General features: G+C 41.2%; 1 protein-coding gene across 3 annotated transcripts in view; it reads left to right on the top strand.

Annotated features, from left to right (window-relative positions):
• SLC24A4 (solute carrier family 24 member 4) overlaps positions 1–16,923 on the top strand; it is a 175,935-nt gene that overhangs the window by 141,603 nt on the left and 17,409 nt on the right. For 2 of the 3 annotated variants that reach the window (XM_060262702.1, XM_060262701.1), the window contains exons 5-10: positions 338–422; positions 1,615–1,718; positions 4,928–5,002; positions 7,525–7,550; positions 9,523–9,576; positions 13,363–13,448. In XM_060262702.1, the coding sequence (XP_060118685.1) occupies positions 338–422; positions 1,615–1,718; positions 4,928–5,002; positions 7,525–7,550; positions 9,523–9,576; positions 13,363–13,448 (430 nt within the window). Of the gene's footprint in view, positions 1–337; positions 423–1,614; positions 1,719–4,927; positions 5,003–7,524; positions 7,551–9,522; positions 9,577–13,362; positions 13,506–16,923 lie in introns of all 3 variants that reach the window. The other variant, XM_060262700.1, reaches the window with a different exon arrangement.

The following is a 16,923-nucleotide window of genomic DNA, read 5'->3' as shown; positions in this document are numbered from 1 at the left end:
GCTTTTTCTACAGGAAAAAAGCCTTGCTTGTTTGTAACTGGAATTGCCTGGGATCGAACCTGAGGAAGTCAGAGCTCTAATGCAGGAAAATGCAGATGGTGAAAACCCCCTTCTGTTAGAACACATTTTCTGTGAGATACAGTCCCTAACCAGACCTCTGTAAATGCATCTTTTGTAACTTTTCTCAGGTTGTGTTCCTGCTTGAGGTCTGCCTCAACCCTAGTTCTGAAGATAATGTCAGCCAAAGGGAACATTGAAAGCTTGTTCTCCTTGTTCCACTCACATCTTAAACTAGTACAGAGAATGGACATAACCAATCCTGTTTTTTCTCTTTCAGAAACTACATTTGAGTGAAGATGTTGCAGGAGCCACATTTATGGCTGCAGGAAGCTCAACCCCAGAATTGTTTGCTTCAGTCATAGGTAAGAAATCTACCAGCAAAAGTGGAAAATGTGAAATTGGTTTCTAAAGATTGGAGTGCAAGGACCGCTACTATAAAGTTGAATCTGCACATGCCACTGATGTTCAAAATAAATATTCCCATGAATGTCATCAGTTGTTATCAGTGACCTTCCACTAAGGGTATTTTTGCATAGGACTTATTTAAGAGATCAGAGATGCTCATGTACGATAATCTCATGATAATCCAACCCGTTATGGTTCCCCGTCCATGACTATGGGCAATGAGGGGGACTATGATAACAGTACAGACTGTGCAACTATATCTGGTGGCAAAAATACAAACTACCCAACTATTGCAGTCATCTTTGGGGGCTCTTTGTCATCTGAGGTTAAATATGCGGTGACCTGAGAAGGGACTTTATGGGTTGTGACACCAAACCAAAACTGTTGAATTCCCTGCTGCCTGAGGGCTTTTAGCCTTTTTGTTCCTTACTCTTCCCTGTTTATGTTATAGCTGCTATTTTACAGCTAAATACTGATTTTTAATGTTCACCAACTTGAGGACTAAATTGGGTAGAAAGGCAGGATACAAATGTTTTCAGTAAATAATAAATAACCTGGAGGAAAAGGTTCCTGCTCTGATGCTATTACCTTATTATATAAGGTTAACATGGAAATAAAGATAACTTCTTATCCTTTTGCAAGCAGACTTGCTGCAAAGCTGCTACCATTTGGCTGCAAAAGAACACAAGTACATGAGATAGCGGAGCTGTGCTGGATTCTTAATCTCCTCTTTGCCTCCTTGTGTTTCTGCCCTCTTTACTAGTTCCACTGGCCAGTCTGCGTGTAGTGGTTATTCTTGCTTCTCATGCTCCTGTTCTACTTCCTTTTCCTCTTCCCCTTCATTCCTTCCCCAATTTCCTCTTTTGTTCCATACTGCACAGTTATGGTCGCTGGTTTCCACAGTGCTCTGAGCAGCCTTTGCTTACTCTAAGCTGCTTGTATGATATTTCCCCAGGGAAATATCCTTCCTTCCTTTTCTTTAAGAAGCTGGTGGCTGTTGATGCTGCACAGCTCAGGTCTTCATTTGGTACAACTCTGAGTCCTGAGGGATCCTTTCTCCAGCCAAAAATTATATTGCACAATTAATTTTTGTTTTTTAAATCACTCTTACAGACATGCACACAGACCTTTCTCTTGCTCTCCCTTCAGGTGTGTTCATCACTCATGGTGATGTAGGAGTTGGAACCATTGTTGGTTCGGCAGTTTTCAATATCCTCTGCATAATTGGAGTCTGCGGCATCTTTGCTGGACAGGTTAGTTGGGTTTCTCACAGTCTTGCCTTCCAGTTACAGCAACAGGAGACAAGTAAGAAATGGTAATCAAGAATAAATTTTGTCTGGATGCAAAGGTCACCAATGTATTGTGGACATAATGTGTTAGTTGTCTGGTGAAGGTCCAATTTTTGAATGAATGCAAAATGCAATTGCAGAGTATGTGCAAAGCTGCACTTATTAATATAAATGTTGACCTGAGAAAACATGCTCTTCCCGCAATGCTAAGCCACAATTATATCCTTATATCCTTACCAGCCTTTCCACCAGGCTTGCCATTTGCAAATGAGGGCAGGAGACCTCCTCCTTCAACTCCTGGTGCCACCATTCTACAGGCCAACAGGAGAAAAATAAAGCGAAAAATACCTATTAGTGTGATGGTGTTACACAGCACTTTTTTTGTAGCAGGAACTCCTTTGCATATTAGGCCACACCCTGCTGATGTAGCCAATCCTCCAAGAGCTTACAGTAGGCCCTGTACTAAGAGCCTGCAAGCTTGGAGGGTTATCTACATCAAGAAAAGCCAGTTTGGTGTAATGGTTAAGTGCGCGGACTCTGGGTTTGATTCCCCTCTCCTCCACTTGCACCTGCTGGTATGGCCTTGGGTTAGCCATAGCTATCGCAGGAGTTGTCCTTGAGGAGGTTTCTTGTGGTCACCCAAAAAGGCTGTACCAGGATTGTGGGACCCATGCAGATATAAACAGGAGCAGAGATTTTGGTGAGGAAGGGAACCAGGCAAAATTAAGTGGGAAATCTGGTTGGATATCACTTGGTGTTCTTCAGCCTCATTAATCAGAGTGATTTATTGAGCTCCTCAATTACTCTCAGGAGAAGGAGAGAACCAGTGTCCCTTCCTCCTGATATTTATGTTTATTTGAACATTACAGGAGTAGGAAATACTATATCCCTTTCCAGGATGCCTCAGCCCATCACAGACAATGTGATTATTTGAACTGTAGGAACTCTGGTACATTCCCTTGTGTCTTTACTAACCCTGACCCTCCTTGGGGAAAAATAATGTTCTTAAATCCAATACAGACATCAGGGGACCAAGGCAGATCCTTCTGAATAACAGACTCTGAAGCTGTTTGCCGAATACTCAGCTTGAACATAACCCCCTTTCATTTGGGGAGGCTGAGAGACTAATAAATAATGGATAAAAGCTGAGCACAGCAATCCTGGTGCTGTCAGTGGGAATGTGCTGAATTCTCCCACTTTAGTCAGTGGAACATAAAAGTGCTTCATGTTGACTGCACTGAGCCCAGTGAGAATTTAGTTCTGGTTTCCATTTGACCACAGTCCAGAAATAGATTATTTCTGCTATTTTTCTGTTTCCAAATGATGTGGCAGATGAGATACACATTTGCATTTTAATATGCTCTTGAATTCTCATAATTTCACCATAGTGAACTCTTTTACATAGGCTTGTAGGTATGTTAATGTATTTTTCCCTTCCTCCAGAGAGTCAGTTTGGTGTAGTGGTTAAGTGTGCAAGTGGAGGAGTGGGGTTTGATTCCCCACTCCTCCACTTGCACCTGCTGGAATGGCCTTGGGTCAGCCATAGCTCTTGTAGGAGTTGTCCTTGAAAGGGCAGCTGCTGTGATAGCCCTCTCAGCTCCACCCACCTCACAGGGTGTCTGTTGTGGGGGGAGAAGATATAGGAGATTGTAAGCCGCTCTGAGTCTCTGATTCAGAGAGAAGGACGGGGTATAAATCTGGAATTCTTCTTCTTTCCTCAGTTTACAAGAATTCACTTCTGAAAACTCTGTTTCTAGATTAGTTGAGACAGTGAGAATTCACTTTATATCTGGCCCCCCCTCCAGTAATCTCAGGTCCTAGTGACCACTTGGGCCAAAGTGAGTGGCTATCTGTTGAGGCACTGCTTAGTTTTAATGCTGATGCTCTGATTAGTTTAAATGCATTTTATTTATTAATGGTTTATTAATGTATTAATGCCCTGAGCCAGCTTGCTGGGAGGTCAGGATACAAATTAGATAGATAGATGGAGAGGGAGAGAGAGAGAACACAATTGCTATGAATTTACACAATCAAAATCCTATTTGTTTAATGGATGTGATGAATGAGACTGCACTTTAGCCAACAGGAGTTCATAAGTTAGCCTTTAATATGTTTTATCTGTTGTAGGTTTGTGTTTAGAATTAAACTAGTAGTTTTAAAAAAAATCCTTGCTGCACTTTTGGGCAGTTCTTTTTTCTATTAAAGTCCTGGAATTCTTTGTACTATGCCATGTTCTATCTGCTGGGCAAATGTCCCCAGGAAAGTCCATGTTGTTACTCCTTTTTGGTTTCTCTCATGTAGTTATTCATTTTAAAAACAACGAAGGGATTAAAAATACTCTCTAAAAATGTTGCCATTCTGATCTTATTCCATTATTTACTGATTGATTTATTTGATTTTAATTCTCTCTCACACAGAAGTAGGGCTCACAGTGGATAACATCATAAATAAGCAGTTAAAAAACAGTTAAAATCTGTTACATACATTTCAAGCACTTAATCAGATGGCATATACTATGTCACTGTTCCCAGGGAGAGAGAGGAAAGGAAGAAATGGGGGTATTGTATGATAGGCTTTCTGATCTTATCCATAGGCCTGGTGATATAACTCCATTTTGCAGGCCCTGCAAAATTGAGCTAAATCCCACAGGGCCTGGATCTCATTCAGAAGTACATTCCATAGAGCTGGAGATATTACTGAGAAGACTCTAGCTCAGGGATGGGGAACAGTAGCTCTCCAGATGTTTTTTTGCCTACAACTCACATCAGCCCCAGCCAGCATGGCCAATGGCTGGGGCTGATGGGAGTTGTAGGCAAAAAAACACCTGGAGAGCCACTGTTCCCCACCCCTGTTATAGCTCTATCTGAGGCCAGGCAAATGGTCTTGGGTCCCAGGATTCCTAGTATGCTGTCACTTGAGGATCATAGTGCTCTTTGAGGGGTATGCCAGGAGAGGCGGTTTTGTCTCATCTGATCCAAAGAGAACCTTTTTCAAGGAAGGAATTGGGTGTATATGTCTTAGTGAGATGACATATTTCAAGTGATGAGAAAGTAAAGTGATTAACATCCATGTGTGGAATGAGCTTTTTTCTTTTGCAGTATTAACCATTCACAAGCGTAAACCCTCCGCTGAAGCTGAGACCTCCGCATAAAGCAATTGTGTTTTCTTTTCAGGTGGTCCGTCTAACCTGGTGGTCCGTGTGCAGGGATTCAGTCTATTACACTCTGTCTGTGATTATACTTATTGTGGTAAGTTTCTTGTTTGTTGTGTCCTTTATCCTAGTTAATTGGAAGTACCTAGTTTATGATTGTTCATGCTTAGGAGGAGTTCTGAAAAATCACTAGAGCCCTTTCATCAGGATGGAAAAAGTGAATCCCATAATACCGTATTCCCAAAGAACTATGTAACACTGCAATTAACCGCACGCCCAGATAACAGAGTCTTTAAACAAAGCTGAAAAGTGATGCATGCATGGGAGGACCTATAAACCTTGAGTCTCTGCATGCTTTTTGTGACTGCTGGGCAAATTCTCACCAGAAGGACTGATTTCTCAGTTTGTTCCCAATCACTTTTATTCAAGATTTTATGTTGCCTACTAATGAATACTAGATATCAGCTTTCATTTCTTTCTAAGCTTACAATATGCTGACCAAAAATGTGGGTTCATTTGAAATAATTACTATGCATCATTTACATAAATGTGACCATGGCTGCAACTGTAAGATCACTTTCCTGGAAGTAGGCGCCATTGAATAAAATGTTACTTACATCTAGACTCATAGAATCATAGAGTTGGAAGGAACCTCCAGGGTCATCTAGTCCAACCCCCTGCACAGTGCAGGAAATTCACAAATACCTCCCCCCACACCCCCTGTGACCACTGCTCCATGCCCAGAAGATGCAAAAAAAAAAAATCAAAAGCATGTCTAGATAGACATGCCACTGCATTAGTTATTTCATGCATATAATCTGAAGCAATGATGATGATGATAATGATGATGATATTGGATTTATATCCCGCCCTCCACTCCGAAGAGTCTCAGAGCGGCTCACAATCTCCTTTACCTTCCTCCCCCACAACAGACACCCTGTGAGGTGGGTGGGGCTGGAGAGGGCTCTCACAGCAGCTGCCCTTTCAAGGACAACCTCTGCCAGAGCTATGGCGGACCCAAGGCCATGCTAGCAGGTGCAAGTGGAGGAGTGGGGAATCAAACCCGGTTCTCCCAGATAAGAGTCCGCACACTTAACCATTACACCAAACTGGTGTAGTGGTTAGGAGCACGGACTCTAATCTGGGAGAACTGGGTTTAATTCCCCATTCATCCAACTGCTGATCTTGGGCCAGTCACAGTTCTCTCAGATCTGTTCTCTCAGTCCCACCTACTTCAAAGTGAAAGGTGGAGGATAAATCCAATATCTTCTTTTTCTTCATTGAAGTTATATGCTAATGCCTGTAATGAATCCCTAACTTTTTAATGGATATAAATACAAATCTGGAAACCTGCCAGGGAGTGGTGACATGATTTGAGCATAAAAATGGCCAGTGGAAAGAGGGTTAAATACTCCCCTCCCCAAAATGCTGTTTCTCTGCACATAATTGTGGTGTCCCAGGACTGCTTTATATATAATACAAATATTAGGGCTTTGCTACATTCTTCTGTGAGTAATGTGTAGTCTGTGACTCAGTGTCCCAGAATGTCTTGAACCAAAGAAACTTTGTTAGCCTGCACATTAAGGAAGTAATGCTGCAACCAATACCATGTATATATTCTGCCATTAAAAAAACACAACTTCAGTGTGGCAATGCATGCAGCTAGGACAACAGAAACAATGAGTCAATGCCAAGCAGTTATCCTAGCTAAGAATGAAAGTCTTTAAATGTGTCAAATAATTCAGTTTCAGACACTTGCGTGTGCCATTCTATCAAATGCTGATGTGTCTCAGACACAGAAGAGAAGTTCAAGTCAGGCCAAAAGTCCAACAAACCAAGCATTAGATGCAGATGACAGTCTGTAGATATGATAGGACTAATATGAAGTCAGGCTAAAAGTCAGTATCTCATTAAAGCAGGCATCATTGGTAAGATCAAGCAGAAAAACCACAGCTAGTAAGGCCAACTAAAGAGAAGGTCAAACACACTCAGGTTCTTTGCAAGTTTCCCATATTGAAGGACCCAGTCTGGAAGATGCAGCTTTATACTTTCAGGCTAGGTCTTAACTGGGAGGGAAGGCATAGCCTGATTTTGTCAGATTTCAAAAGCAAAGTTGGGTTGGTAGTTGGATGGGAGACCACCAAGGAAGGCTTCAGAGGAGGGCAATGGCAAGCCATCTCAGCTTCTCACTTGCCTTGAAAGCTCCATGTTGGGGTCGTCATAAGTCAGCTACGACATGATGGCACATACATAGGTCTTACTGAACTCTTCCGTTAACTGTCATTGGAATCCCTCAGTCAGGATGTGCTTCCTCTGCAGGCTATCTTGAAGAAAATGCTGTGGTACTACAGGGATTGGGCTGGCAGCTCTCCCTAAAAGCACGCTTCACAGCCAGCACACTGAGCAAGGTTCCAGAGCACTAACTTCAAGTTCTGGGTTTGAATCCTTATGATGCCCTGCTTGGTGTAATGTAACTGAAGTTCTTCGATTGGCATTGAGAAATATCATTTGTGAATATTTGACTGCACTTGTTGTATATATTTTTTAAATTTAATTTAAAAAAGAAAATGAAAAAAGAGAAATATCATTTCTTCTTTCTCTCTCTTTCCTCCCTTTTAGTTTATATATGATGAGAAAATCGTATGGTAAGCTCTGCTTGTTATTTTTTCCACATAATTATTAGAATCCAGTTTTGATTTAGACTTCAAGGCTATGCATGCTTTCTTGTTGACCCTGCGGAGCATGGAGGAAGGGGATTTCTTCTGAGTAAGCATATGTAGGTTTGGGCTGTAAGGGCTTTGATCCAAGTCTCACAAGAGAGCTCTGAATTTGGCAGTCTGCATTTGTGACACTGACTGTGGAAAAACAAGTGAGTAGCGATGAACAGTAGGTGTGGTATAGGGCAGGGGTGGCCAACGGTAGCTCTCCAGATGTTTTTGCCTACAACTCCCATCAGCCCCAGCCATTGGCCATGCTGGCTGGGGCTGATGGGAGTTGTAGGCAAAAAAAAAAAATCTGGAGAGCTGCCATTGGCCACCCTGGTATAGGGGAAGGGCAAGCAGCACTGGAGGGAAAGGAGAAGGTGGAAAGACTTACTGAAAGAAATGGCTATTGAGGAGGACCTGGGCAATGAAGAAATGGTTATCAAAGAGAGATGGCAAGGCATTCCAGTCCTAGACATTACCTTTAGAGGAGGTAACAATGGGGAGAAGACAAAAGGGGGCTAACAACAGGAAGGAGGGACTGAAAAGAAGTGCACAGGCAGAAAAGAGAAGGTCAGCATAATATTATTTGTATTAAAAATAGAGCTTCATGAAGACATTATGTCAGAGATTTTTGAATTACAAATTAAATCTGTAAAACAAAAGGCTAGATTTAAAGTAATAATTTAAAGAAAGACTTTTCCCTTCATACTTTATATGTTTTTATTTATTTATCAAATTTATATCCCACCCTCCCCTGACAGGCTCGGGGCGGCTAACAACAGTTTAAAAACATTAGCAATTGACAAACATATCATTTTAAAAATAAAATATATAATAAAACATTTCCATACATATTAAAAGTCCAAGAAGGCATGTTTCTGATTTCCATTATATTAATTCAGTGAGACTGTTGGTGCCGCAAGGTAATGGCCACCTCCCCCTAACCATTGAAGGCGAGTTTGAATAATTCGGTCTTACAGGCCCTGCAGAACTGTGGCAGGTCCCACAGGGCCCTGATGTTTTCATGGAGGGCATTCCACAAAGTGGGGGCTGTTACCGAGAATGCTCTGGCTCTAGTGCTGGACAATCGAGCTTCTTTCGGTCCAGGGATCTTAAGGCGAGTTTGAGATCCTGAACGTAGTGTTTTCTGGGGTACGTATGGGGAAAGGCGGTCCCGAAGGTAGATAGGTCTCAAGCCATATAACGACTATACCTACCAACTGATTAGTTACCCACTAAAACATGCTTATGTGTAATTAAATTAAATAAATTTAAAATGTGTTTATACTGCTTATTTAAAGGAGAACCATGCTAATTATAGTGGATGCAAATAGGAGCTGGCAGTTTTCATAAGGAGCAAAGAAAATGTGCTTATTTATTTGTTGACAGTAAATGTTCCTAAGTTGAAAACTGAACCAGATGCGGAACTTTGGTAGTTAAAGAATGCAGCAATATGGATATACATGTGCTGTCTCATCTATCATCTTTTGGAACCAAGGGCTGGATTTCAGTCCCTATGGTAACTTGCGAGTGCCTGACCCCCAGTATCAGGTCCAAAACAACAGTATTTGTGTGCTGTGTTTATACTGTTTGTTTTCCAAGAAGATATTTTGTCTTACTGGGCTTTATTAAAATAGAGAAGCAGTCTCTGCTCTTTATAAACATTGGCTAAATTTAAGAGATTTAATTTTATTCATGCTGGGTTTTTTTTAAAGGAGAGAAACTTATGATATTGACGTTAAATAAAATGCCTATTTTTCTCCTCCCTGTGTTGATCAAAGAAAAGGTAGCAAATACTGCTCATGGTAGAGCCAGTGATAATTTTCTGCAGAAAATATAAGTTTGGGCTTTGTAAAAGCATCTTTAAATATGCTCAGCACATGACTAACTTCATGCCTTTTCTTCTTTTGAGGTGGGAGAGCCTTGTCCTCATCATTATGTACTTGTTCTATATACTTATAATGAAGTAAGTGCTTTTTTCCTTATCCTCCTGTTATTTAATTATGTTTGACTATCCTTCCTTCAGTATTGCTCTGACAGCCCATAACTCATAACATTCTGCATTCCTGTTTTATCACTATTGTTCATTTTCCTCTCTGGATGTGCACAATAGCCAGTAGAGAGACATTTGACTATTTCAGTGTCTGTGGAATCTGCCATAAGGATAGTTGTGCTAATGGAAAATATTGTCCTTGGAAACTGAGGTTTCAACATTGTCAATTAATTGGTGAATTTATTTAAAATGTTTTGATAGACTAGACAGTCTGCTTAATTGATCAGCATTTTTTGTTTTAGAAAATTAAATTCTTTTTGATACAGTTACTGAAAAATAGTGGATGCCAAATATTATAGAAGAGGCATTCCCTCTTGTCCAAGAAAGAAGCAAAAAATAACCTTTTGACTTATGTGTATCATTTGAAAGCAAACAAAAAAATGCTTTTTCATTCAGAACTCTTTTTCATGTATGAACATGAACAGATTTAATTGATGGCTATCCTGAAATTCGTGTGGTTGATCTATTAATAACCTTTATAGAAGCTGAATTTTTTTGCAGTGCCAACAAATATACAGCTTTTGCTCTGCGGGACTAGTAGAGAGAATCTTTTCCTCTGAGAAAGACCAGAGAGCAGATATGGATAAGAAGAAGAAGAAGAAGATATTGGATTTATATCCCGCCCTCCACTCCGAAGAGTCTCAGAGCGGCTCACAATCTCCTTTACCTTCCTCCCCCACAACAGACACCCTGTGAGGTGGGTGGGGCTGGAGAGGGCTCTAACAGCAGCTGCCCTTTCAAGGACAACCTCTGCCAGAGCTATGGCTGACCCAAGGCCATTCCAGCAGGTGCAAGTGGAGGAGTGGGGAATCAAACCCGGTTCTCCCAGATAAGAGTCTGCACACTTAACCACTACACCAAACTGGCTCTCCCTTCTCTTACATTTTCTCTTCCTGTTTTCTTCTTACTATGTTAAAAGTAGTAGGACTTAGAAGAAACAATGTTTTTAAAACACCTAAGAAAATAAATATAATTTGTCCATTAAAAGGAGTATTGTAGGGATCTGCTTCCCTAATCCCAGTACTGGTATTTAACCTGTTACTGTCGCTGTCTTCCATGAATTGTCCCTATTTAAAGCAAACTTAATTGGTGGCCATCACTACACCTTGTGGCAGTGAATTCCACAATTCACCAGCCTGCTTCCTTCCTGTATTTAGGAAATTTGTGTCGATTTTATGGCTTGACAAAAATGCACAATTTTCTTGGTTGTCTGTCAAGATGAGGGCATTGTGATCCCTGGTTCAACAATCTAGATAAGGTAGGCAACAAATAGGGTTTAAGGCTAAAGTTAATGGGCAGAGAAAGGATGAGAATTAAAATAAGATTTGAGTCTCTGACAAGTTACTAGAACAATGAATGACTGGAAGAAAGTTAAGTAACTATGTTGCATGCTATATAGCGGCTTACTATGTGGGGTGGGCAGTTTTTACTGAAGCACCACTAAATGTTGATTTGAGATGCTTGCTCATGAAAATCTGCCTTGTTGGCTAAGTATCTATGAACAGAAGGGTTGCTGCATAATTACAGCTACCACATGGAAAAATTTAAAGTGGCAGCCATGATATCAGCCCCTAAGAGATGGAGGGGGAACCTCCATATTCTCTCTCTCTTCTTTCTTCCTCTTCCAATTTAAGGACTTTTCCATTAATCGCTAGTGGTTTATCATACCTTTCATCCAGGAAAGGCCCCAAACAAACACTATACACTGTCAGAATCCTCAAAATCTGTTTTATTTATTTCAATGTTTTTACTCTTCTTTTCTCCCCACTGAGAACCTAAACTTATTCTCCCTTCCTCCATTTTATCCTAACAGCAAGTATCTTGTAAGGTGGGTTGGACTAAGAGAGAGTGACAGGCAGTAAACATCATGGCTGAAAAGAGATTTGAATCTTGGTGTCCCAGATCTTAGTCTGATGCTACAACAGTCACACCATTATAATTAATATAATTAATCATGTAACAGTAATTTATTGTGGTATTAATTATATAATCAGTGCGTAGAGCATTAATTGAAAAATTTCAGATTGTATTAAAAACTTTCTAATTTAAAAGAAAGTACACATGAAATCTGCAGATTCACACAATCGGTTTTAAAAATCTTTTGATATGGTTTTTATAATAGCTAGCACTTAGCTGCATTTGCAGAAAATAAAAACCTTCATTGCTTGGTGAATTTACAGTACAGGATAATCTCTCTCTCTTTCTCTCTGAACAGCATCCTAAACTGGCATTCATTTGAATTAACAATTCCACCTCCACCCATCCCCGAATTACAGATATGGAATGCAAAATGTTGGAATTTGATTGTGTTTTTTTAAAGATATGCAGAATAACCTGCAGATGAAACATTTATTACAGTATTAAAGCTGCAGTGCTGCAGTCCTAAGCTATGCTCACGACCTGAGTTCGATCCCTGGCAGAAACTGGGTTTTCAGGTAGCCGGCTCGAGGTTGACTCAGCCTTCCATCCTTCCGAGGTCGGTAAAATGAATATCCAGCTTGCTGGGGGGAAAGTGTAGATGACCGAGGAAGACAATGGCAAACCACCCTGTAAAAAAAAAAGACTGCCGTGAAAACATTGTGAAAGCAACGTCACCCCAGAGTCGGAAACGACTGGTGCTTGCACAGGGGACCTTTCCTTCCTTTCCTTTGTTTATAGTCTGCAGAATTTGATGAGTTAGTGAGATTCTCAGTAGCCTCATGGACCAACCTTGGTCTTCTGACTGGTTCTGATTGGTAGGTTTTGTGGCATTCTCTTTTAGGTTACATAATTGTACACTTGATAACAAAGTTCTAGAACTTTAGGGATCTAAAATAATCACAAGAAGAAATAAAATAAAAAGGATTCTTGGGCATAACAGCAGGATCCTTGTTGCATTGTTGTGAAACCTGGACATAGAGGTGGTTGTATGTCCACTTGCAGCTGCTGGAATGGCCTTGGGTCAGCCATAGCTCTCATAGGACTTGTCCTTGAAAGGGCAGCTGCTGTAAGAGCTCTCAGCCCCACCTACCTCACAGGGTGTCTGTTGTGGGAGGGTGGGGGGAGGTAAAGGAGATTGTGACCAGTCTGAGACTTTGAGATTCAGAGTATAGGCCGAGATATAAATCCAATATCATCATCTTCTTCTTGTACTTGTGCACATGGCCCATTGGAAATTGTAGGCTATTCAGAATAGCAGTGGTCTTTAACTGGGAGTTTCATGGTTTATCTGGGTTTCATGGTTCATTTCTGAGTGAATAAGGTTCTTGGGTCTTTCTGCATTAGGAGGTTGCATCCATTAGTTATTCTGTGATTGTATTATTAAGTGGAAAAGCTGGTTAGACTCAGCCAGCCACATGTTTTTACACATACATGTAAAAACCATGAAGCACTTGGACATAACAGAAGTCTAAGTATCTTTAGTTTTCCATTGTGTATAACAGGAAAGAGCACACTCTTAACTTTCCCATTGAAATCGTCATGACCATAATGGCTCCATCATGACCATAATGATGGAACTGGCTGTCAACCATGGCAGTGTTTCAGTGGTGTTTGGCCAGTCTTTGTCTCTCAATCTAGTCAACTTCATTGAGGTTGTGAGGATCAGTGCAATGAGAATGTACATATATGCATACACACAGAGAAGACAAATAACTCACAGTAAATTTTTAATTTTATGCTTTAAGCAACTTGCATTTTTTTTCTCCTTTATGCTTCTAGGTACAATGTGAAAATGCAGAAGTTCTTCACAATCAAAAGCATGAATGTTGGGAATGGCAACACTGTCACCAGTGAACTGGAAGATGGTAATGAATCTTATGACATTAGCTGTGATGACCCGTCAAAGCCATTGCTGTGGAAAGGTAAGGCTAAGCAGACAGGAGCTGAACCAAAAGTTGACCTGAAATACCATTACTCCTGGGGGAGGAAATGGCAAACCACCCCTGTACAAAGTCTGTCAAGAAAACATCATGATGTGACCTCACCCCATGGGTCAGTAATGACTCTGTGCTTGCACAGGGGACTACCTTTACCTTTACCATTGCTCTAATGGTGACTCAAACATTGATGACTAGCATAACTGTATTTTCCCCCAACTGGTCAGCTACTTCCAGACAAATTCAATGCCTTTGGGGCATTACTAAACTGTATTAGCATGTTAATAACGTCTGTGCCTGTAACATGAATTGTTGACTTTTGAGTGCATTTGGGGAGAATCACACTTGCAGTGATGTACTTCAGTGTTCCCATTTGATCTGTGTTTCTCTTGGAATCTTGGATTTTGTGTGTGTTGGATAAAGTCAGTAGCAGGCACAGTATTTTTCCCCCCATTGATTTTCAGACCCCTGTGGCCATTTGGGTCATCCATGCAACCAGGTGCTCTCAATTGTCATACATTTTTGAAATATTGCATTCTAGTGTGTAGCATCGTTATAGGACATACTAAGGTATTGTTTTTCCAAACTGTATTTCGGAGGGCCCTGAAGTTCTCCAATAAGAACAGGGATAGAATAGTCTTCTTTTTACTAACTCTGCATGGAAGAATCTATATGTCTCTCTCTCTCTCTCTCTGTCTGATTCTTTAATACTGACAGATTTCTTTTAATCTGAAATGTATATATATATATATATATATATATATATATATATATATATATATAAAAATCTCCTCACTTTTAAAGCAGGACGACAAATTTATTCTTTTTATTTTATTCTGTGGATTTATTTTTTTTCTCCAATAGCCAGATTATGCTTCCTCTTTCGGTTGGCCTGGTTGGTCTGTTTACAGATTTTTGGAGCAGAATTTAGCTTTTCTCAAATCTGCTTTCAGCCTGCCTCTTAAGTTGAGGCCAAAGATACCTGGCTTCTCAGTTAACACCTTGCTTGGGTCAGTGGGGCTTAGATCTCACCGTTAATCCTCTCTGGTGTATGACTGCCAAGCCTGATTATTTTTGGAGACAGAACACCTGCGCTTTCCCTATTGCATTCTATAGCGCCATAGCAAGAATGCCATTACCATGGGTGCAGATAAAAGGGAGGTTCACAGACTGCCAAGTTGCCTTTGAAGCTTGTAACTTTTATTGCTTTCAAGAGCTTCAACTGGCAAAACATAAAAGCCTCTATTACTGCATTCTCATATATGTATACACATACACAGCTTTTCACACGGAGGAAAATCCAATTTCAAAAACAAGTCCTACAAGCTAAAGTGAAGATTTGTACTTCTACAGCTCATGTTCATGTTTTGACAGTAAAAGTACATTGACTGGACACCTCTGGCTTTTATTGTACTGACCCCACATGCCTTTTGGCTGTAGTAACCGTGTAGCCATTAGAAGCTCAATATATAAAATGTGCCTAGGCAGGGTAGACTAAGCTGGTTGCTCTAACAGTTTCTCCAGATCCCAAAAGAATAGTTGTGTTGCAGCAAAAACAATGAAGAACCCAAAATACATATATTGTGGCATGAACTTTAATGGACTAGAGCAGGGATGGACAAACTTGCTTAACATAAGAGCCACATAGAATAAGTGTCAGATGTTTGAGAGCTGCAAGACACAAACATCAGAGGAAGGAAGGGAAGGAAGGAAAATAGATGGGGGAGGGAAAAGTTGAAAGAAAGCAACTTTAAATGCATTCTCCAAGCCTCTGGCTGACTTGGCTTAGACAAATGATTTAAAAAGACAAATGCCTTTTCCAAGCTAGCCAGTGGGGTGGTGAGGGCTTCAAGAGCCACACAATGGGCTTTTTCACACAGTCTATGTATTCCAGTATGGAAGCTGGTCAGTTACTGAACAGTAACGGGTTTCTGCTGGCATTTCAGACAGACCCGATTCAGTAACTGGCTGCTACCGGAATACTCTCACCTTTTCACACACTCCCGCGGCTGTCCCGGTAGTGAGGCGTGCCTGAGTCATTACAAACAAAGAGCAGCTTCTTCCACTTTTCAACCCCTCCTGCCGGGTTGAAATCGCTATGGGGTGCTGTGTGAAATGTCCAGTATCTAACCCGGGAGCAGTTTTTGCGCCCTTTTTCGCCCGCCGGCGCGCGCGATCTCCGGCTTTTTTGGGGGGGAACGTCGGGCTAAGATCGCTATAGCGCTATAGCGATGTATCACAACAGCATCACCATAGGGATGCCTGGGCTCCATTAAGATGCCAGATATTGCCACCGCTGAAACCTGGTAACTTATCTCAATAGAGCCTAGCCATCTCTATGGTGTTGCTGTTGTGATACGTCGCTATAGCGCTATAGCGATCTTAGCCCGACGTTCCAAAAAAAAAAAAAAAAAGCTGGAGATCGCGAGCCGGCAGGCAAAAACGGCTGGCGCTGGTGGAAGCAAGATAAGAGCGGAACAGTGTGAAATGGCTCGCTTCAATCACGGAACCCTACCGGAAAAAAAAACATGTGTCTGAAAACTCCCATCCCTGTCTCGGATTACTGCAAGCGGCACAATACCGACTCCCTTCTGGTTTCCACTGGTAAGTGTGAAAAGGGCCAATATGTGTAAAAGAGCCACATGAACAGAGATTCATATCTCCTAGCCACAGTTTGGCCACCCCGGGATTAGAGTCTGATTCATCAGATGCAGCAAGCCCCAAGGAAGCTACGCAACTAGAAGAAAAAGGAAGTGCGGTTCCTGTATCTTTAACAACTATGCAAATGAAGGGATTTTAGTTTCTTCCCAGTGGGAACCCAAAGCAGCTTACAATGGTTACCCTCTCCTCCATTTTATTCTCATGGCAATCCTGTGGAGCGAGTTAGGCTAAGAGTGTGTGAGTGGCCCAAGGTCACCCAGGAAGCTTCCATGGCAGAACAGAGATTCATATCTGGGTCTACCAGATTCTGGTCTGACCACCTAACCACTACGTCATGCTGGCTGACATGCAATGAGGAGAAAAGGCTCATCTGCTGAAATCCCTTCTGCTACACAAATATGCAAGGTATAGAAGCTCTAAATCCCAACTGAAATCTAACAGACCTTTTCATCGTTGGTTCTGGGATCTGAACTTTTGCATACTTTGTAGGACACCACTAACTTGTTCTGTCTCTTAAAACTGATTAAATTTTGACAGATCTCTAGCCTACTTTTTGTCAGAAAATTTCAAAGCAGCCAGGATATCCTGTATCAGACATCTGCCTTTAATGCATGTATCCCAAGTTCATTTCTGTAGCATTTATATTAAGGTAGTTCTTGTCACTTGTGCATCAAACCTTACTTTATTTATTTTATTCCATTTATATCCCATCCTCCCCACCAAGGTGGGCTCAGGGCGGCTC

This window comes from Heteronotia binoei, chromosome 21 (assembly GCF_032191835.1).
Source record: "Heteronotia binoei isolate CCM8104 ecotype False Entrance Well chromosome 21, APGP_CSIRO_Hbin_v1, whole genome shotgun sequence".
Taxonomy (NCBI): Eukaryota; Metazoa; Chordata; class Lepidosauria; order Squamata; family Gekkonidae; genus Heteronotia; species Heteronotia binoei.
The sequence above is the reverse complement of the archived record's forward strand: the minus strand, read 5'-3'. Positions and strand labels throughout refer to the sequence as shown.